Below are 23,506 nucleotides of genomic sequence, written 5' to 3'. Positions count from 1 at the left end.
CACAGTGTCCGTAGTAGTGTGTTACGTCCAGTACTTCCGGAAAACAAGAAAAAAGCGATCCAATGCTCTAAGAGGTCGCAATCAGATCGATCACAACAACAAACCTGTTTTAGAATTTTGGTAGGTAGAATAGTACGAAGTGTTTGCCTCTCCATGCTGCTGTGCCGCATTTCAGCAGTGAGCCAGAGCGTAGCGAGATGGGGAACGAGTGTTCGGAGAGGCGCCCTTCTCCACCCCGCACTCTCCTTCAACACCAGCCGTTGTCAAAATGTCAGCTCCACCGAAGGTACGGTTCACCCTGCAGCCGCCCAGGGTGCCGGGCCGTACCGCGACAGTGTGTTGCTTCCCCGTACTGAATTCCCCATGAAACTAACCGGACAGAATCTCATAGACCGGGAGGTACAGATACAACAGGTAAGACGAGTGCTCTCGTCTCGCATGCTAATGTCATACTAACTAGATAGCTTACCAGTGGGCCACATGTTTCGAAACGGGTGTGTGTGACCGATTGCTAAAGAATGTCAGATAAACAAACAAGAGGTTTACTAACCACTGCAATACTCATTTTGGTTAGCTAACTAACCTTTCTCAATGAGACTGTGTCTGAAATTCAGCTCTGTGCCTGTGTTATGACTATAGACTTGACAGTAATATGTCAGTGTATTGATTCTGTCTGTGTCTAGGAGTGTGGCTTTGCAGAACTCTACTCATGGCAGAGAGAGAGGAAGGCCAAGAAGGAATACTGTCTCCACGATGGCCCCCCATACGCCAACGGGGACCCACATGTGGGGCATGCCCTCAATAAGGTGTTGTTATTTGCTACATTTGACATTTTAGTCATTTAGCAGAGAATCCAGCTGTGCAATATTTCTCAACTGGACTTGAACCCAGAACAGAGATTAATCCTTGATGGCTCTCACTGGCAAGACAATGCCTTTATCATAATGATTCTTTGGTGTTGTGTGTTCCAGATCCTCAAAGACATCCAGAACCGCTTTGAGATGCTGAGGGGGAAACAGGTTCACTATGTCCCAGGCTGGGACTGCCATGGGCTGCCCATTGAGCTGAAGGCACTGGGAGAGCTGGGAACCAGTGGACTGAGCCCTCTGCAGATAAGACAGAAAGGTCAGTGGGGCAGGGAACAGACAGCTGATACATTACTGGTCACTTATTGTGGATGGATGGAACTGACTAGGTATCAAACCCAGGTCACCAGCGAGACCTAGCAAGGATTATGTTAGCCTATTGAGCTGAAAGTGTAGGCTGTTAAACGCGTAGGCATTCGCTTTTGGAGCTTACACAAATATTCAGGTCTCAGACAAGATTACTCATCACATGACTGTGGTTCACTGAAACACAAAAACAGCTCTGCCTATTGATTTAATAGAATCTGATATCCCCCTGTGTATGTGTGAGACCAGAAAATTAGCTGTGTCTGTTGATGAACTGTGGTCCCTCTGCTCTCCAGCTCGGGAGTTTGCGGAGGGGGCGATCGCTCGTCAGCGCGCTGCCTTCCAGCGCTGGGGTGTGATGGCGGACTGGGATAAGTGCTACTACACCTTTGATGGGACTTATGAGGCAGCTCAGCTTAAGGTCTTCCAGGACATGCACAGCAAGGTGGGATATATTCTATCAATTTGGGTCAGCCTGCCTCTCCAGAAGATCTGACACTCATTCTTTCGCTTACTCGCTCTCTCTCCCCCAGGAGCTAACTGTTTGTTCTTGTGTTGTAATTTCTAGGGTCTGATCTACCAGGACTACAAGCCAGTTTTCTGGTCTCCTTCCTCCAGGTAGGCAGCACTTAGTGGCTTCTGGATATAGTCTCTGCTACATAGCTCTTCCACATACTTTTGGCCATGCAGTGTATGTGGATACCCCTTCAAATTAGTGGATTTGGCTATTTCAGCCACACCCATTGCAGACAGGTGTATTTTATTTATTTAACTAGGCAAGTCAGTTAAGAACAAATTCTTATTTATTGACGGCCTAGGAACAGTGGGTTAACTGCCTTGTTCAGGGGCAGAAAAACACATTTTTACCTTGTCAGCTCTGGGATTCGATCTATCAACCTTCCGGTTACTAGACCAACGCTCTGACCACTAAGCTACCTTTCACCCAGTGTATACAAACGAGCACACAGCCATGTAATATAGACAGAGATTGGCTGTAGAATGGCCCGTACTGAAGAGCTCAGTTACTTTCAAAGTGGCACCTTTCCAACAAGTTAGTTTGTCAAATGTCTGCCCTGCTAGAGCTGCCCCGGTCAATTGTAAGCGCTGTTATTGTGAAGTGAAAACTTCTAGGAGCAACAACGGATCAGCCACGAAGTGGTAGACCACACAAGCTCACAGAACGGGACTGCCGAGTACTGAAGCGCATAGTGCGTAAAAATCATCTGTCCTCGGTTGTAACACTCACTACCGAGTTCCAAACTGCCTCGGGAAGCAGCGTCAGCATAAGGACTGTTCATCAGGAGCTTCATGAAATAGGTTTCCATGGCCAAGCAGCCACACACAAGCCTAATAGGTTTATGTTTAATTTATTTGCACAGAAAAAACAACTTATCGTCAACAATACAGATAAAAACATTTAAATAAAAATACGGTGTGCAGGTGTGGTCTGTAGCCCATGGGCTGATATGTAAACCACACCACAAAAAACTACTAATTCTATTTTGATTTATTTCACCTTTATTTAACCAGGTAGGCCAGTTGAGAACATGTTCTCATTTACAACTGCGACCTGGCCAAGATATTTATTTTGTTTTACCTTTATTTAACTAGGCAAGTCAGTTAAGAACAAATTCTTAATTTCAATGACGGCCTAGGAACAGGGGGTTAACTGCCTTGTTCAGGGGCAGAAAAACAGATTTTTACCTTGTCAGCTCTGGGTTTCGATCTTGCAACCTTTCGGTTACAAGTCCCACACTCTAATCACTAGGCTACCTGCCGCCCATGAAGATGAAGCGAAGCAGTGTGACAAAAACAACAACAGAGTTGCACATAAACAAACGTACAGTCAATAACACAAAATAAAATAAAAATAGAAACATCTATAGATCGGGAGGTAAGGCAATAAATAGGCCCTCGAGGTGAAAATAATTACAATTTAGCATTAATACTGGAGTGATAGATGTGCAGATGATGATGTGCAAGTAGAGATACTGGGGTGCAAAAGAGCAAGAGGGTAAATAATAATATGGGGATGAGGTAGTCAGGTGTGCTATTTACAGATTGGCTGTGTACAGGTTCAGTGATAGGTAAGCTACTCAGATGGCTGATGCTTAAAGTTAGAGAGGGATATGTAAGACTTCAGCTTCAGTGATTTTTGCAATTCGTTCCAGTCATTGCCAGCAGAGACCTGGAAGGAAAGGCGGCCAAAGGAAGTGTTGGCTTTGGGGATGACCAGTGCAATATACCTGCTGGAGCGCGTGCTACGGGTGGGTGTTGCTATGGTGACCCGTGAGCTGAAATAAGCCGGGGCTTTATCTAGCAAAGACTTATAGATGACCTGAAGCCAGTGGGTTTGGCGACGAATATGTAGCATACAGGTCGCAGTGTTGGGTAGTATATGGGGCTTTGGTGTCAAAACGGATGGCACTGTGATAGACTACATCCAGTTTGCTGAGTAGAGTGTTGAAGGCTATTTTGTAAATTACATTGCCGAAGTCGAAGATCAGTAGGATAGTCTGTTTTACGAGGGTATGTTTGGCAGCATGAGTGATCGACGCTTTGTTGGGCAATAGGAAGCCGATTCTAGATTTAATTTTGGATTGGAGATGCTTAATGTGAGTTTGGAAGGAGAGTTTACAGTCTAACCAGACACCTAGGTATTTGTAGTTGTCCACATATTCTAGGTCAGAACCTGCTAGTCGGGCGGGAGTGTGTGGGCAGCAATTTGTTGAAGAGCATGCACTTAGTTTTACTAGCAGTTAAATGCAGTTGGAGACCATGTTGTTGTAGTTGTTGAGTGTTGTATGGCGTTGAAGCTCGTTTTATTTATTTTTTAGCACAGTCTCCAAAAAGGGCCAGATGTATACAGAATGGTGTCGTCTGCGTAGAGGTGGATCAGAGAATCACCAGAAGCAAGAGCGACAACATTGATATCTACAGAGAGAGAGAAGTCGGCCCGAGAATTGAACCCTGTGGCACCCCCATAGACTGCCAGAGGTCCAGACAACAGGCCCTCCGATTTGACACACTGAACTCTATCTGAGAAGTAGTTGGTGAACCAGGAGAGGCATTCATTTGAGAAGCCAATACTATTGAGTCTGCCGATAAGAATGTGGTGTTTGACACAGTTGAAAGCCTTGGCCAAGTCAATGAAGATGGCTGCACAGTACTGTCTTTTATCGATGGCGGTTAGGATATCGTACATGAGTACTAAAATAAAAACGTTTTTAAAACGGATAACAAAAATTATAAATGAATTGATCAGTAACTATGATCACCATGTGCAATGTCAAGCATCAGCTGGGATGATGTAAATCTTGCTGCCGTTGGACTCTGGAGCAGTGGAAACACATTCTCTGGAGTAATGAATCACGCTTCAGCATTTGACATTCTGACAGACGAATCTCCATAGACAATTATTCCTCCATAGAAAAGATTGTAAACGGCCCTTCAAATTAGTGGATTCAGCTATTTTCCGAATCCACCAATGGCATGCTCCTGGCAGATGTCAGGATAGTGCCAACTGTAAAGTTTGGTGATGGAGGAATAATGTTGAGGCTGTTATTCAAGGCTGTTTTTCGTGGTTTGGGCTAGGCCCCTTAGTTCTAGTTAAGATAAATCTTAATGCTACAGCAAACAATGACATTCTTGATGATTCTGTGCTTCCAACTTTGTGGCAACAATTTGGGAAAGGCCCTTTCCTGTTTCAGCATGACAATGCTCCCGTGCACAAAGCGAAGTCCATACAGAAATGGTTTGTTGAGATTGGTGTGGAAGAACTTGACTGACCTGCACAGAACCCTGACCTCAACCCCATCAAACACCTTTGGGATGAATTGGAAAGCCGACTGCGAGCCAGGCCTAATCGCCCAACATCAGTACCTGACCTCACTAATGCTCTTGTGGCTGAATGGAAGCAAGTCCCCGCAGCAATGTTCCAACATCTAGTGGAAACCCTTCCCAGAAGAGTGGAGGCTGTGATGGCAGCAAAGGGGGGATCAACTCTATATTAATGCCCATGGTCTTGGAATGAGATGTTCAGCGAACAGGTGTCCACATTATTTTGGCCATGTAGTGTATCTCTGCTGCGTCTCTCCCCCCACCCCTCCTTTCATTCTCCTCCTCCTTACCTCTAATTTTCTCTCTCTCGCTCTCTCTCCCCCCCCAGGACAGCTCTTGCGGAGGCAGAGTTGGAGTATAACCCACAGCACGTGAGCAAAGCAATCTATGCCACCTTCGCCCTGGCCACCCTGCCCCCTAAGATGGCGGAAGCTGTAGGGGAGTTGGGCAGCATTTCTGTGTTGGTGTGGACCACCCAACCATGGACCATCCCAGCCAACCAGGCTGTCTGCTTTATGCCCAATGCCCAGTAAGTGCTACTGTCAACAGACATCCCCTCACACACCTACCTGCAACTTCAGTACTATACGGTATAACTCCCACCTTTTGTAAATGTGTTTTAATATCTCACACACAGGTACTCAGTAGTGAAGAGGAGAGACAGCTCACAGCTCCTCCTAGTGGCCACTGAGCGCGTTTCCAGCCTGGCAACACTGCTGAGCACAGAGCTGGAGACTGTGGGCACTTTCACAGGTAAACTGGACACACACACACACACAGACAGACAGACACATAAACATTGTCATGTCACTCTGTCACTTTCTCTTCACATCCCCACCTCCAGGTACAGAACTTGAGGGAGGAGTCTGCCAGCATCCCACCATTCCCAGGAAGGAGGTTCCATTGCTTCCAGCTAATTTTGTGACCATGGGCAAAGGAACGGGATTGGTTCACACAGCTCCTGCCCATGGGATGGAGGACTACAGTGTGGCCTCTCACTTTAAACTATCAGTGGTGCGTTCCTTTACTAATATATCAATGGGATTGACAGAACAATATCAGTTGGTTAACTTCAAAAACATTCTGGCTTCCAGGCTAAAAGCCATCATGAACTTCCAATGACATCTGTCCTAGAGATGGGCACGGTTTGTATTTCTATTAAGGATTCCCATTAGCTCTTCCTGGGGTCGAATCTCTTCCTGGGGTTAATCAAATGTCCGAACGGATGTTAGTATTCGATTACTTGAGTGGGTGTTCATTTTCAGAGTGAACCAATGTCAGGACTATTTTAACAAGAAAAAGCTTTTGTCTAAATTACATGATCCTTGTGACATTTTTACTTGCAATGATATACCAAAGAGTTTAATAACCACTACATTTTAAATTCCTAATTTAATGAAACTGCAAACTTTTGAGTGTAGTTTTTATAATGGTGCATTACATTGCTATTGCCCCACTTCAAATCGCAATTACAGGCACTCATCTAAGAGTTTCTACAGTACCTGACACAGATCAACGCAAAACACTCACCAGACACACTTTTTGTAACAATCAGTTATATCTTAGTGAAAATCACACTTCTCGTTCACTGTTGCTGTTAGCCAAACTACTGATGAAAAGCAGCATGGCCTCTGTTTACCTCTGCCGTGTGCATTTGTGTCGTTCTGATTGGTCGATAATCTATCATTTTTTTATGTGTAACTCTTTATGTAACAATGAGAATTTCGACTCCGTATATCTGAACGTCATAATATTATTTGAATAGTAAAATAATTTCAATTACCCACCCCTAATCTGTATGACTGCGTGTGTTTCCTCTGTTCTAGGAGTGTATCGTGGATGAGGAAGGCAGGTTCACTGAGCTGGCTGGGCCTGAGCTACAGAGTCTGTCTGTGATGGGGGAGGGCAACGATACAGGTAGGATGAAACTGTGAGAGAGACAGGGAGGATAATGCTTAACTTGTATTGTCTAGTTCAACTTCTTGCTCTCTTTGTACAAGCTTTTGTGTGTGTTTTGTGTGCATGTCAGTGATCTCCATGCTGAAGGCTGTCGGTTCTCTAGTGAAGGAGGAGGAGTGTGTCCACAGTTACCCGTACGACTGGAGGAGTAAAGAGCCTGTAGTCATCAGACCCAGCAAACAGTGGTTCATTGACATCGCCAGCCTCAAAGACAAGGCCAAGGTAGGAATCACACACTGGGGATAACTCTTACTTACTTACTGACGTTATTGTCCCCATGGGGAAATTCTGTTGCAGTGTCATGTACACATTCAAAGTGGCGTTTAAATACAAAACACGATTGACAAAACAACATAACATTTACACACCAATAATAATAGTAAGAAATAAGAAATAAAACAGTTAAAAAATAATAATAATAATTTAAAAGAAGAAAAGACTAGCCTGCTGGCCTTACGGGGTCAATGGGAACATTCGCCCGAGCTATTTAGGAGGGATATCACACCTGGCACAAATGATTGTCTCGTTCTATTTTTCCTGCTGAGGGGTGCCCTATACCTGCCCAGAGGGGAGTAATTCAAAGTCCAGGTACGGTGGTGGCTTGGGTCTAATATGATTTTGTGAGCCTTACGGAGGGCCCTGACCTTAAAGATCTCATCCAGGCCTGTCTGTTTGACTCCAAGTACCTTGCTTGCTGTGGTAATAATCCTTCTCAGCATATTTCTCTGACTGACAGTGGCGTTGCCAAACCAACAAACAATACAAAAAGTGCAAATATTCTCAATAAAAGATTTGTAAAACAGAGTCCGTAGAGTCGACATTAAAAGAACCCAACATTTTTAGAAAGTACAGTCTCTGTTGGCTCTTTCTGTAGATCAGGTCTGTACATTTACTCCACTGAAGCTTATTGTCCAAGAGGACACACAGATATTTATATTCCTCTATGAATTCTATATTCTGACCTCTGATAGATGTTGCAGAGGTAGGTGTTGTACGCTTCCTGAAGTCTATGCACATTTCTTTGGTCTTGTTGGTATTGAGGACCAAGTGTGATTCATCACACCACTCTACAAAGTCACCTAGGACCGGGCCATGGTGTTCCTCGTCATCATGCAACAGGCTGATCAAGGCAGTGTCATCAGCGAACTTAACGAGGTGTCTGTCAGGATGGGAACTAGTACAACTATTAGTGTACAAGATGTACAGAAGTGGGGACAAAACACATCCCTGAGGAGAGCCTGTGTTGGTATTGCGTATATCCGACACATGGGGACCTATTTCGACTCGCTGTGAGCGTTGGCTCAGGAAGTCCAGCAGCCACAAAACCAGCCCCCCGTCTAAGGAGAAGTCCCGAATTAGTCTCTGTGCCAGAATGTAAGGCTGGTGTTGAAGGCAGAAGACAAGTCAACAAACAGAACCCTGACATTACATTTACATTACATTTTAAGTCATTTAGCAGACGCTCTTATCCAGAGCGACTTACAAATTGGTGCATTCACCTTATGACATCCAGTGGAACAGTCACTTTACAATAGTGCATCTAAATCTTAAAGGGGGGGGGTGAGAGGGATTACTTATCCTATCCTAGGTATTCCTTAAAGAGGTGGGGTTTCAGGTGTCTCTGGAAGATGGTGATTGACTCCGCTGTCCTGGCGTCGTGAGGGAGTTTGTTCCACCATTGGGGGGCCAGAGCAGCGAACAGTTTTGACTGGGCTGAGCGGGAGCTGTACTTCCTCAGTGGTAGGGAGGCGAGCAGGCCAGAGGTGGATGAACGCAGTGCCCTTGTTTGGGTGTAGGGCCTGATCAGAGCCTGGAGGTACTGAGGTGCCGTTCCCCTCACAGCTCCGTAGGCAAGCACCATGGTCTTGTAGCGGATGCGAGCTTCAACTGGAAGCCAGTGGAGAGAGCGGAGGAGCGGGGTGACGTGAGAGAACTTGGGAAGGTTGAACACCAGACGGGCTGCGGCGTTCTGGATGAGTTGTAGGGGTTTAATGGCACAGGCAGGGAGCCCAGCCAACAGCGAGTTGCAGTAATCCAGACGGGAGATGACAAGTGCCTGGATTAGGACCTGCGCCGCTTCCTGTGTGAGGCAGGGTCGTACTCTGCGGATGTTGTAGAGCATGAACCTACAGGAACGGGCCACCGCCTTGATGTTGGTTGAGAACGGCAGGGTGTTGTCCAGGATCACGCCAAGGTTCTTAGCGCTCTGGGAGGAGGACACAATGGAGTTGTCAACCGTGATGGCGAGATCATGGAACGGGCAGTCCTTCCCCGGGAGGAAGAGCAGCTCCGTCTTGCCGAGGTTCAGCTTGAGGTGGTGATCCGTCATCCACACTGATATGTCTGCCAGACATGCAGAGATGCGATTCGCCACCTGGTCATCAGAAGGGGGAAAGGAGAAGATTAATTGTGTGTCGTCTGCATAGCAATGATAGGAGAGACCATGTGAGGTTATGACAGAGCCAAGTGACTTGGTGTATAGCGAGAATAGGAGAGGGCCTAGAACAGAGTCCTGGGGGACACCAGTGGTGAGAGCGCGTGGTGAGGAGACAGATTCTCGCCACGCCACCTGGTAGGAGCGACCTGTCAGGTAGGACGCAATCCAAGCGTGGGCCGCGCCGGAGATGCCCAACTCGGAGAGGGTGGAGAGGAGGATCTGATGGTTCACAGTATCGAAGGCAGCCGATAGATCTAGAACAGGGGTGTCAAAGTCAAATGGACGGAGGGCCAAATAAAAAATTTAGCTACAAGCCGAGGGCCGGACTGTTCGAATGTTCATTGAAAATTTTTTAAATGACGCATATAGTCTAGTGAACCTAATTGAACCTACTGAAAACCTAACAAATATATTCCAATATGATCAGATAAATAAAGCAATATTTTCTTATGGCTCTGTCAGTAATCTTTAATTTTCAACAGACACAAAAGACAAATTTCCTTTATATAAAAATCCCCATAACATGAACATTAAATGAAAGAAACCGGTATTCAAGGCACCATCAGTAGCCTATATTTTCTATTTTAGCAAAAGTGGGCTAAATTTACTTCAAAGAAAAAAACAATAATAGCAATTTTCTATCATCCACTCAACTTGGTTTTAAATGCCTTCACTGTACTGTACATATCAGAGATGACACGATCCCGACCCTGCAGCTGCAAGTTCATTGCATTCAGATGACTCGTAATGTCACACAGAAAAGCCATTTCACACAGAAACATTTCGTCTCGGAGTTGTGTTGTGTCTTTCCCTTTGCTGTCCAAGAACAGACAAATCTCCTCACGAAGCTCGAAACATCTTTGAAGCACCTTTCCCTGGCTTAGCCATCGCACCTCTGTGTGATAAGGCAAATCACCATGCTCCGTTTCTAACTCCGTCAGAAATGCCTTGAACTGGCGGTGATTCAAACCTTTGGCTCTGATAAAGTTAACTGTGCGCATGATGATGCTCATTACATGCTCCATTTTCAAGGCTTTACCGCACAACGCTTCCTGGTGTATGATACAATGATAAGCTGTCAGCTCACCTGTCGCGTTTTCCTCTTGCATCTTTTCCCGTATCTTCTCCACCAGTCCGCTCCTGTGTCCACACATCGCAGGTGCTCCGTCGGTTGTCAAACCCACGAGTTTTTCCCAAGGCAGCTCCATCTCATTTACACATCTTGACACCTCTTCATACAAATCATGCCCCGTAGTTGTGCCATGCATAGGACGTAAAGCCAAAAACTCCTCTGTCACGCTTAGGCTGGAGTCCACTCCGCGGATGAAAATTGACAACTGGGCAATGTCAGAAATGTCGGTGCTCTCATCCACAGCCAAGGAATATGCAATGAAATCTTTTCCCTTTTTCACAAGCTGCTCTTTTAGATTGATGGACAACTGGTCTACTCTCTCGGCAATGGTGTTTCTGCTCAGACTCACATTTAAAAAGAGTTGCCTTTTTTCTGGGCAAACTTCGTCACAAACTTTAATCATGCAGTTTTTGATGAAATCCCCCTCCGTAAATGGCCGGGCTGATTTAGCGATCTCTTCTGCCAAAATAACAGCAGCCTGGCCTTGTGATTTGGCTTTTTTGAACAGAGCCTGTCGAGATTTGAGGCCTTGTTTTAATTCCTCTGCCTTTTGTAGCCTTTGTTCCATGTCCATATTCTTGTTTTTGTCCGCGTGTTTCGTTTCATAATGTCGTCTCAGATTATACTCTTTCAGTACCGCCACACTTTCTCCACACAGAAGACACACAGGTTTTCCAGCTACCTCCGTGAACAAATACTCCGACTCCCACCTTGTTTGAAACCCCCGGTTCTCAGTGTCCACCTTCCGTTTTGCCATTTTTGATGGGTATCTGAAAGTTAATTTTACTGTGATGCTGACAACTGCTGTGCCAATAAATATTGAAATGAAGCAGCCTACTGCTCGGTGCGTCACCGTTGCATTGTGGGAAATGTAGTATTGGTGCGTGTAAAAGATCTGCGGGCTGCCGGCTTGCTGCGGTCTGCGGGCCGGTTCTAATAACAAATCAAGATCATCCCAGGGGCCGTAAAAAACCTTCTCGCGGGCCGGATGTGGCCCGCGGGCCTTGACTCTGACATATGTGATCTAGAAGGATGAGAGCAGAGGAGAGAGAGTTAGCTTTAGCAGTGCGGAGCGCCTCCGTGATACAGAGGAGAGCAGTCTCAGTTGAATGACTAGTCTTGAAACCTGACTGATTTGGATCAAGAAGGTCATTCAGAGAGAGATAGCGGGAGAGCTGGCCAAGGACTGCACGTTCAAGAGTTTTGGAGAGAAAAGAAAGAAGGGATACTGGTCTGTAGTTGTTGACATCGGAGGGATCGAGTGTAGGTTTTTTCAGAAGGGGTGCAACTCTCGCTCTCTTGAAGACGGAAGGGACGTAGCCAGCGGTCAGGGATGAGTTGATGAGCGAGGTGAGGTAAGGGAGAAGGTCTCCGGAAATGGTCTGGAGAAGAGAGGAGGGGATAGGGTCAAGCGGGCAGGTTGTTGGGCGGCCGGCCGTCACAAGACGCGAGATTTCATCTGGAGAGAGAGGGGAGAAAGAGGTCAGAGCACAGTGTAGGGCAGTGTGAGCAGAACCAGCGGTGTCGTTTGACTTAGCAAACGAGGATCGGATGTCGTCGACCTTCTTTTCAAAATGGTTGACAAAGTCATCTGCAGAGAGGGAGGAGGGGGGGGGAGGGGGAGGAGGATTCAGGAGGGAGGAGAAGGTGGCAAAGAGCTTCCTAGGGTTAGAGGCAGATGCTTGGAATTTAGAGTGGTAGAAAGTGGCTTTAGCAGCAGAGACAGAGGAGGAAAATGTAGAGAGGAGGGAGTGAAAGGATGCCAGGGACATGGGATTTGGCACCCTCTAGATGTCTATAGACCATGTTTAAGGAGGGTAAGAATGGCATCATCAACTCCTCTGCTAGGCTGATCGGCAAACTGAAATGTGTCGGAGCTTCTGGGTGACACTGAGAATATGACTTTTCACAATTTTCTCAAGGCATTTCATAATTAATGATGTCAAGGCGACAGGGCGATAGTCATTCAGCACAGAGGGATTAGATGCTTTAGGAATTGATATAATTATAGATTTTTTTCCACAACACTGGAACTTGTTGCTGGTTGAGTGAGGATTGGAAAATGTCTGTAAAAACACCAGCCAATTTTTCAGCACAGTGCTTTAACACATGCCCACTTATTTTGTCTGGGCCTGGGCTTTTGTATGTGTTACATCGCCTGAACAACTTAAGAACATCAGACTGTTGAACAACAACTCCCTCAAACATTTGTCATGATGCTTCCATTTGTTTTACTTCAGACACAAAGTTGTCTGATTCAAATCTTGAGAAGAAAACATTCAGTTCATTAGCTGTGTTCTGGCCCTCATGTCCCCCAAAGTCAGCACTGGTTTTTCCCCTGCCTATATGGGGGGAACTAGCTATGGATTTAATCCCTCGCCAGGCCACCCTTGTGTTTCCTGAGGAGAGGGTCCTCTCCACCCTTGTGTTTCCTGAGGAGAGGCTCCTCTCCACCCTTGTGTTTCCTGAGGAGAGGCTCCTCTCCACCCTTGTGTTTCCTGAGGAGAGGCTCCTCTCCACCCTTGTGTTTCCTGAGGAGAGGCTCCTCTCCACCCTTGTGTTTCCTGAGGAGAGGCTCCTCTCCACCCTTGTGTTTCCTGAGGAGAGGCTCCTCTCCACCCTTGTGTTTCCTGAGGAGAGGCTCCTCTCCACCCTCGTGTTTCCTGAGGAGAGGGTCCTTGTCCACCAGTATCTGTCTTTTGATCTCACGTTGTACATCTCTTAAAGCCTGTCTATCACCCCCAGAGATGACTCTGTTCTCACTGCGATACATTGAGAGGGATTCTTTCAAACAGGTGATGATTCTCACTCGCATACACCTAGAACAGGTCCTACTCAGTAAGTTAGACTCTTAGAAACTGAGAATGATTCTTCTTATAGAGCAGGGATCAACTAAATTCAGCTGCGGGATGATTTTTTTCTTCTTCAGCGGATGGTCAGGGGAACGGAACATAATTACAAATATTTTTTTTAGACTGCAAGAAGCCCAAAAAGAGAGAATATTTGAGTAAAACATTTAGTTGTGTCTTTCTGACTGTTTGTAGGAAGTGCTGGCTAAGGTGCGTGTGATCCCAGAATCGGCGAGGGGCAGTCTGTTGGCCCACCTGGACAGAAGACCGTACTGGTGTATCTCACGCCAGAGGAGCTGGGGTGTGCCCATACCTGTGTTCTACCACAAGGAGACAGGAGAGCCTCTCATTAACAAGTAACTACACACCCACAAACATACACACACACACACACACACACAACGCCACCCCGCTCTGACCCCTGCTCTCTCCCCCTAAAGGCACACTGTATCCCATGTGACCCAGCTGTTCTCAGAGAAGGGCAGTGACTGCTGGTGGGAGCTGCCCCTGGAATCTCTACTGCCACCAGAGGTGCTCAAGAAGGTGAGTCACCGCAGCACTTTCACTCACAAGTCGGTGAATATGGTTGTATGATTGAAAGAGGATTTTAGCACCTTGTGTGTGTGAAGGTTAACGTATGTGTGTGTTTGTCAGAGTAAAGCAGGAGAGGTAACAGACTACGAGCGTGGAGATGATGTGTTGGACATTTGGTTTGACAGTGGAACCTCCTGGGCTGCTGTTCTTGAAGGTGAGGCTCTGTGTTTAGTTAACCTGGCAAAGCTACGTACGACATCTGCCAAGTATTCTTACACTAGCGATTACACTTGTTACACTTGTGTTTTCTTAGAATTCAAGGCTGTGTCTGAAGGTTGTTTTCTTAGCTAGGCCTAGCTAAATCACAACTTACTGCACTAACCAGTTATTGAATACTGTACAAACTGCCTGGGGATGCTATCTCTCTCTGGCACATGGTGAATTGTTTATGCATTAGAAATGACTTCTATCTCATATGAAGCGTGTGTAGTCCTCGTACATCAGCCATTAGCTTTATCCCTCTCTGGAACACACCTTACTGAAGTGTTCTATAGTCACATAATAAGGAAGATTTTCATTTGTTTGGATATTGTTCTTGTTGTGGCATTCAGCAAGACTGACATCCAACATACAGCCACACAATTTCCCAAGGTTTACCCATGTTGTCCATGTGAGTGGTTGTGTTGTGTTTTCAGAAATGAAGGAGGAGAGTGACACTGACTCTGAGTCACGGCTCAGCTGGCTCCCTTCCTCCCTACGCAAACCCCTGGTGCCAGGTTAATAACCCCCAGACCCCTCTTCTACTCATCCCCCCCTCTTCTACTCATCCCTCCTCCCCCCCTCTTCTACTCATCCCTCCTTCCCCCTCTTCTACTCATTCCTCTTACTTCCTCTCCATCTCTTCTCTATATTTCCTTTTTTCTACTGATTTCTGTTTCTTTCTCTCACTATCCCCCCCCTCTCTCTCTCTCTCTCCAGCTCTCCCCCTTCTCTCCTCAGCATGTGGGACTCTGAGCACCTTGTTTGGGAGCTGAGCACCTTAAAGATTGGTCATCTATAAGATTCACTCCCTGACTGCACTCTCTGTTTAGTCAGCAGTCTCTCTCTTTGGCAGCAAGGGAGGATCTCCCCCTGAAAGCCTGGTGGCTGTACCTGTGCTATTGTCTAAGGCAGGAGCACTACGGTCTCTAAGCCTCTCTCTAACCTCTACAGTACCCCGTGGCTTTGGAAGCCTGCCTCGCCATGTAACGTTTCTGTACCGTCTCTCCCAAGGCTGGCCAAGGTGGAATGTCTGTTGCTACTACTTTCACGCGGGGCATTGGTCAAGGCATGGTTGCACAATCTTGGTATACTTGTCATGCATTGTCTCAATGTCCTCACTACCAGTGGCTGTGGTCTCTGTCCCTCTAGACTTGTCCTACCTCTTGTGGACAGTCAGTGACGTTCCCCTGATACTAACCATCTGCCTTTCTTCTCTGTTTGCATGAATTGGTTAAGAACAAAACACTGCAAAGAACTAAACATGTTTTTCTGCTCGCTCTCTCTCTCGTCAGACTCGAGGGCTGACGTGTATGTGGAGGGAAAGGACCAGATAGGTGGATGGTTCCAGTCCTCTCTGCTCACCAGTGTTGCCGTGCAGAAAAGGGCTCCCTACAAGTCAGTGAAATACTTTTTATATCTATGTGTGCTTGTTGTAAATGTGTCCGTAAGAAACCCAGAGAAGAATCTGTATTCATAACTTTCTCTCTCAGGGCTCTGATGATGCATGACTCTCTCTCTCTTTCTCTCTCAGGGCTCTGATGATGCATGACTCTCTCTCTTTCTCTCTCAGGGCTCTGATGATGCATGACTCTCTCTCTCTTTCTCTCTCAGGGCTCTGATGATGCATGACTCTCTCTCTTTCTCTCTCAGGGCTCTGATGATGCATGACTCTCTCTCTCTTTCTCTCTCAGGGCTCTGATGATGCATGACTCTCTCTCTCTTTCTCTCTCAGGGCTCTGATGATTCATGACTATCTCTCTCTTTCTCTCTCAGGGCTCTGATGATGCATGACTCTCTTTCTCTCTCAGGGCTCTGATGATGCATGACTCTCTCTCTCTTTCTCTCTCAGGGCTCTGATGATGCATGACTCTCTCTCTTTCTCTCTCAGGGCTCTGATGATGCATGACTATCTCTCTCTTTCTCTCTCAGGGCTCTGATGATTCATGACTATCTCTCTCTTTCTCTCTCAGGGCTCTGATGATGATGACTCTCTCTCTTTCTCTCTCATGATGCATGACTCTCTCTCTCTTTCTCTCTCAGGGCTCTGATGATGCATGACTATCTCTCTCTTTCTCTCTCAGGGCTCTGATGATTCATGACTATCTCTCTCTTTCTCTCTCAGGGCTCTGATGATTCATGACTATCTCTCTCTTTCTCTCTCAGGGCTCTGATGATGCATGACTCTCTCTCTCTTTCTCTCTCAGGGCTCTGATGATGCATGACTATCTCTCTCTTTCTCTCTCAGGGCTCTGATGATGCATGACTATCTCTCTCTTTCTCTCTCAGGGCTCTGATGATGCATGACTATCTCTCTCTTTCTCTCTCAGGGCTCTGATGATGCATGACTACTTCTCTCTCAGGGCTCTGATGATGCATGACTATCTCTCTCTTTCTCTCTCAGGGCTCTGATGATGCATGACTATCTCTCTCTTTCTCTCTCAGGGCTCTGATGATTCATGACTATCTCTCTTTCTTCTCAGGGCTCTCATGACTCTCTCTCTCTTTCTCTCTCAGGGCTCTGATGATGCATGATCAGGGCTCTGATGATGACTATCTCTCTCTTTCTCTCTCAGGGCTCTGATGATGCATGACTCTCTCTCTCTTTCTCTCTCAGGGCTCTGATGATGCATGACTCTCTCTCTTTCTCTCTCAGGGCTCTGATGATGCATGACTCTCTCTCTTTCTCTCTCAGGGCTCTGATGATGCATGACTATCTCTCTCTTTCTCTCTCAGGGCTCTGATGATGCATGACTATCTCTCTCTTTCTCTCTCAGGGCTCTGATGATGCATGACTATCTCTCTCTTTCTCTCTCAGGGCTCTGATGATTCATGACTATCTCTCTCTTTCTCTCTCAGGGCTCTGATGATGCATGACTATCTCTCTCTTTCTCTCTCAGGGCTCTGATGATGCATGACTATCTCTCTCTTTCTCTCTCAGGGCTCTGATGATTCATGACTATCTCTCTCTTTCTCTCTCAGGGCTCTGATGATTCATGACTGTCTCTCTCTTTCTCTCTCAGGGCTCTGATGATTCATGACTATCTCTCTCTTTCTCTCTCAGGGCTCTGATTCATGACTATCTCTCTCTTTCTCTCTCAGGGCTCTGATGATTCATGACTGTCTCTCTCTTTCTCTCTCAGGGCTCTGATGATTCATGACTATCTCTCTCTTTCTCTCTCAGGGCTCTGATTCATGACTATCTCTCTCTTTCTCTCTCAGGGCTCTGATGATACATGACTTTGTGATAAGCGAAAAAGGAGAGAAGATGTCCAAGTCTTTAGGCAACGTAGTAGACCCCGATACAGTCATCCACGGGGGAGAGGTGAGAGGCTGTGAATGAGACCTAACCTTTCTGGAGAAACATACACACACTCCCGGGGTGGTCAACAGTGTTAGTCCTTAGAGGCTTTCACCCTACCCCACTCTCTCTTTCCCTCTATTTCTCCCAGGACCCCAGTGTGTCTCCTGCCTATGGAGTGGATGTGTTGCGTTGGTGGGTGGCAGAGTCCAACGTCTTCTCTGAGGTCCAGATCGGCCCCAACGTGCTCAACTCAGCCAGAGACAGCATCAATAAGGTGAGTATCATGGTGCCTACTATCTGTGGGTCTGTCAGTCTGTCTGTGTAGAAGTCTCTTCTACTTCTCCACTCCGCTGTGAAAGCTCTCCCTCGTCTCGTTCTAGTTGAGGAATACCCTGAAGTTCTTGCTAGGGAATCTGCAGGGTTTGACCCTCGTACTCAGGCAGTGGACCCTAAAGAAATGCACTACATCGACCAGTACCTACTGCACCTTCTACGTAACTACAGTATGAAGATGACAGATGCCTACAATGATTTTGGTGCAGGCAGGGCCATCCGCCTGCTCCAAGCCTTCATCACCAGAGACCTCTCCAAGTTCTACTTCAGCATAATCAAGGACAGGTACTGATACTCTTGCTAAATACTACTACCACTGCTATTGTTATTACATTGTCTACTACTACTCTGTTACACTTGACAACACTATAATGACTGTCATTGCTACTATATGGCACTATTAATAGTCTGTTACTCTCTCCCTCTCCCAGGCTGTACTGTGATCCTGAGGACTCGTTGGGTCGGCGGTCCTGTCAGACGGTTCTAGAGGAGATTCTGGACGGAGTGACGCGCTCCATCGCTCCTATCCTACCTCACCTGGCCGAAGAGGTCTACTTACACGCCCCAGGACATAACGGTATGGCCTTGTGTGTTTGTGTGTGCGCGTGCATGCCTGCATGTACCTGTGTCTCAGTGACTCTGAAAGTCTCTATCTTCAGAGGGGGAGACCCTGTTCAGGAGTGGCTGGATTAAGAGCAGTCCTGTGTGGCGGAGGCCGGGATTGGAGGAAGCCGTGGAGGGGGCATGCGCTATCAGGGATTCCTTCCTGTCCTCTATCCCAGGACGCAATGCAGCCGAGTATGAGCTGACCATAGAGATTGAGCCTGGCCTACTGTTTGAACTCATTGAGGTAAGGGGGCAGAATGCGCTCTCTGATGTCCTCCTCATAATCACTATACCACAAACTGCTGAGATGTAGTTGTATGGAAGGGATGGTCTTTCAGGTCTCAGAAAGGCGACTCAAAGTTGGCTACCACAAACTTTACCTATCTAATCTCTCTTTTCAGTCTCTCCAAGACGAACCTACTTCCTCTTACTCTCAGCTAACAGAGCTGATGATGTCATCGCAGACAACCCTGACTAGCGCCCTGCCCAGAGACCTGCCCGCTGATGCCCTCATCAGCAACGGCAGTTTCCTCATCAACCTTGAGGGTGAGTCCCAGCTAAGCTAAACACTAGTACATTTACAATGCTGTAGTAGCTGAATCCAAAATGAAACTCGGGGTTCCATAGGGCTCCCGAGTGGTGCAGCGGTCTAAGACGCTGCATCTCAGTGCAAGAGGCGTCACTGCAGTACCTGGTTCGAATCCAAGCTGCATACAATCTGGCCGTGATTGGGAGTCCCATAGGGCGGCGCACAATTGGCCCAGCGTCGTCCGGGTTTGGACGGGTTAGGCCGTCCTTGTAAATAAGAATTTGTTCTTAACTGGCTTGCCTAGTTAAATAAAGGTTACTTTTAAAAATGTTTTTATGTACAATCCTATCCGCTTTAGCTGACATCCACAAAGCGGTTGTTTTGGCAGTGTAGGAGGTAGAACTGCGTTAAGCTGTCAAATCCACAAGCAGCTCCTTTCCATTGGCTACACGGAGTCGCATTAAGAAATCCCATGCAGCCTTGTTTACAAGTTTGAACATCAGAATGTGAGATGTAATCTACACCTTTATTAAGATGATGCAAATCCTCATGATTGATCAAGATAAGCTGCTCACCAGTTTGACAGCTCCAACACAGTTAATAGCTAATTCATACTTGCTCCTAGCAATGTGATCCGGAGGCTCTGTAAGGAGGGTTTGACACAATTGATGGTAGGTGAGGCAGGAGGTCCTGTATAAACACTCACCTTCTTGACAACTTCATTCACAACATCTCTGCTCAGGGAAGCTCAAGAAGTATGAATGCTCTGACTACTTCTACGGAGGCCGCGTCGCAGTAAATTCTGTACAGTCACTGCAGGTGTCGGATTGACCTTTTAGGCCTACACCTATATTGCGTTTATACAGGACCTACTGCCCCCACCTACCGTCAACTAATCATGTACATACGGAGCTATAAGGAGCCCTCTACATTGTTACACATTTTGAGAGGCTCCAGAGACTCAGAAACTGCATCACACACCTTACAGAGCCTCTGGATCGCCAACCCGGAATTGGCTTTTACACCTCAGACTGGTGTTGAACGGTATCCTGAAACTTATGTACTTTTTGAAACTAGAATATGAAAAGGGTTCGGTACTATAATTTCTGTTACTTTCCAGAAGTGTCACGTGGGTAAAATCACACGGGAAGCCAAGCCAGAAATATAAACTAAAAAAGCCATATTACAACCAGTGATGTAGTGGAGGGTAAACACTGTTTACACCTTTTTGGTTACCACTGCTCTAGAAAGTTGAGTGAAGTTCAATCTCATGCTTCACTCGGTGGGCTGATAATTCTAAGTGGCAAATTTTATTGGTCACATACGTGTTTAGCAGATGTTAGTGCAGGTGTGCAGGTTACAGTGGTTCCCAAACTTGGTTGGTGGGGTCCCCTGAAATGTAAATGTGGTCCCCAGAGAATCTAATCTTAACAAACACAATAACAAGTTCATCTTCAAATGGGTATACTGCCCTTCCAAGCAAAAAGGCAGTAACTGCTCATAGCGTGGAACTGAGAAAAGGCTTTTATTTACCTTGGTTTCACAGTCACTTTATGCAGTTACTGCTTTTCTCCAGAACACAAGAGGCAGGATACTTGTCCACATATTTAAGCATGCATTTAATTTAGCAAAAATGACTTAACTAATTTTTGACTAAATAAACAGTTACTGCCTTTTTGCTTGGTAGGGCAGTAGACAACATTTTAGATTCAACTAAGGGCTTTTTATACGGGTGCACTTCAGGTGTTTACAATACAGAACTGAATTACATGAACGTGATATGCATTTTGTCATTACATTAGGCCTTCCCAATAGACCTGCATGAAAATGCAATCAAACAATACAGTTCTAAAAATGTTTTGGTTTATATCGGTGGTTGTTCGTCTTCTCTTTAGTTTACCCCTGCTCCTTTTTTTTACCACTACATCCCTGATTACAACCTGTGTGTTGTGATTGCATTGTTTGCTCTAGAACCTGTTAGTTCATATGCCTCCCCACTGTGATAATATAGGCCTAAGTCAGAGACTATAAGAGACAGAATAAATTCAGCCACACACAAAACCAGAGAGCAACATCCGGTTTAGTCCACAAAGCATATTGTCCGGTTTAGTCCACAAAGCATACAGCATGGTAAAGCAAGTTAACATTTCCGACTACTAAACAACTATTGATTTAGAACCATGGAGAGTTACCGCAAGTCAAAGAAAACAGGAGCTGACTCCACTATTCCAGCACCATTTCAGCTAAATGCTTTGTGAACGTTTCAACATCATCAAATAACTTGTGCTTTAGTCTAATGCAGTGATAACTAAAAGATTACAAAAACAATTTAGTCCAATCAACTTAAGAGATCACATGGCTGTCCATGGTACTTGTGTGTGTGCGTAAGTAGAAAAAAACACAGTTGACTCACTCTACTAGTAGAGAAACGCAAATGTCATCCTCTCATGTTGCCAAAATGTTTTGACTCTGTCATACAGTACACACTTAGTTTTTGTTGTCCTAGGCTACCTGGCCAGGCCAGAGGCACAATGTATGAATTTATGGTTGGATTAGATTTGCCGTTATATTCATTGCCCAGTACTTAAAATGAAGTAAAACCACAAATCCAACTCCCTATATCAGTCTTTGGCTAATTTAGGAAATGTCCAATTTTAGCTAGCTAGCCACCGGAGGGCAACAATTACATTTTTTTCTGCCAATGAAGTTTGGGTTGATGTGAAGCCAAGTCCAAACTGGTTTCCCTTTACACTTTTGTTTTGGTGTGCCAGAACCATTCACAGTTGAGCTCGCTTCTTTGGATAAAAGCGTCTGCTAAATGGCATTTTTATTATTATTATTCTCAATGCTGATTGGCTATTATTATATACTTTTTTTGATTAAGGGAGGCCAAATTATTTGTAATCTGTAGCACCATGAAATCAGCCAAAACAAACTTGATAGTTCAGTGCATGCACACACTTATTGAATATGCATTCATTCACCTGTATTGTGAATAAGCCTGGCTACATCGTGACTTACCGTTCAAATAAATTATTACCATTGTAGTTAAATTGATTGTGTAGTTGATTTGTTAATGCATACATGGCTGTCCTTCTAAAACAATAATAAACAGAGCAGTTTCTCTGACTTTGGCTAATATGCCTTTTTTCGCATTGTGATACTAAACCTGGTATCAGTATCTAAGTCAATTCTGGTGTCTGCTATCGCCAGTTAACACTTGATCTGATTGAATCTTTGCCTTAGGCTTCTTCTTTTTTTATAGGCAGCCCAATTCTGAACTTTGTTTTCACTAATTGGTCTTTTGACAAATCAGATCAGCTCTAAAAAAAACAAGAGCTGATGTGATTGGTCAACACCAATTAGTGTAAAGAATATCAAAATTGGGCTGTCAGTTTAACGCAATCATAGTCTGTTCAAAACAGCCAAGTATTTTAGGGGTCATACAGTAACCTGGTTCGTGTTCACTATACACCAAACCTTAACTTGTCGAGTAAGAGACGTTTTAATATGGTGTCTGGTGTGCACTAATGAATATGACCTTTTAACCTCCCTAATCATAGCCCCTAGTAACATTTTCGCTCTGTCCAATCAGGTGGGGTCATCCGTGAGGACAGTGCTTACCAAGTAGCGGCAGTGCCCACCTCCATGGCCCGGTGCCCGAGGTGCCGGCGGTACACCTCAAGCTCTCCAGACTGCCCCTGCCCCCGCTGCCAGACCATCCTTACTGGGGCGCAGTGACACGTCCACCCGCACCATCACAACCTGCAAATTGCCGTTTAACCCGGTCTATCTGCTTGAACTGACTCCAGACAACCAGGGGTCAACCAAGAAAGACCCTGCTTAGCAACGCACTGAGAGGGGAAACAGCGACAGCCAGACTGTCTGGCAGTTACCTAAATGACGTTATCTTTCTTCAGCTCTTCAACTGACATTGACTCTGGCATGCAGTGAGGATGGATGGTTTACAAGACAGGCTTCGTAAAACAAAGCACACATTTTATTTTGATAGAGGGAATTGTCATAAGAGCTATGCAGTACTTTTGAGTTCATAAGACACCTCTCCCAAAGAAGGGCACATCAGTGATGTTTCCTAGAAAGGGACATGTATTGATAGTCCTGGACCCCTCCTATGAGGCACAGAGTGCAGTAATATACCTACTAAGAGAATCAAGTCATCGGGTCTGATTATTGTATGTATTAGAAGGATATATAGGGGACGGTTCAACACTGAGCGCTTAGTTTTTTTTATTTGTATTCATGTTTAATGATAATCTGTATAGTTCTCCTGTCCACTTCTACGAAATCTATTAAATAAAGGATGATCATTAAAATACACTTGGAAGCCAAATAAGTGCAATATTCCTAAAAATCCTCTTAAACCAGTGATTCCTATCACCCTTTGAAAACCAAGGTGTCATTCAGTAGGGTACAAATATGAGTCTCCCTGAAGGGTCTGGAGAGAATCCCATGGCGGTTTGCACTGAACGTCACATTTCCCCAAAACGTTCTTGGAACAGACATTGAAGTACGTTTGCTCCATTTAGAGTGTG

The 23,506-nt window shown here is 45.7% G+C and overlaps 1 protein-coding gene across 1 annotated transcript; it reads left to right on the top strand.

The window, feature by feature from the left end:
• LOC124001456 (isoleucine--tRNA ligase, mitochondrial-like) lies at nt 1-23,291 on the top strand. Its single transcript, XM_046308203.1, is given in 22 exon segments — nt 1-414; nt 684-806; nt 972-1,125; nt 1,469-1,617; nt 1,741-1,790; nt 5,341-5,541; nt 5,650-5,765; nt 5,857-6,026; nt 6,839-6,929; nt 7,042-7,193; nt 13,585-13,745; nt 13,830-13,932; nt 14,044-14,137; nt 15,477-15,579; nt 17,404-17,506; nt 17,634-17,759; nt 17,866-17,896; nt 17,899-18,103; nt 18,250-18,395; nt 18,478-18,668; nt 18,826-18,970; nt 22,549-23,291. Coding segments are annotated over 22 exon segments (3,021 nt in total). The 5' UTR covers nt 1-153; the 3' UTR covers nt 22,695-23,291.
• The last annotated feature ends 215 nt before the right edge of the window (nt 23,292-23,506 follow it).

This window comes from Oncorhynchus gorbuscha, linkage group LG17 (genome assembly GCF_021184085.1).
Source record: "Oncorhynchus gorbuscha isolate QuinsamMale2020 ecotype Even-year linkage group LG17, OgorEven_v1.0, whole genome shotgun sequence".
NCBI lineage: Eukaryota > Metazoa > Chordata > Actinopteri > Salmoniformes > Salmonidae > Oncorhynchus > Oncorhynchus gorbuscha.
Note: the sequence above shows the minus strand (reverse complement) of the source record. Positions and strands in the feature narration are given on the sequence as shown.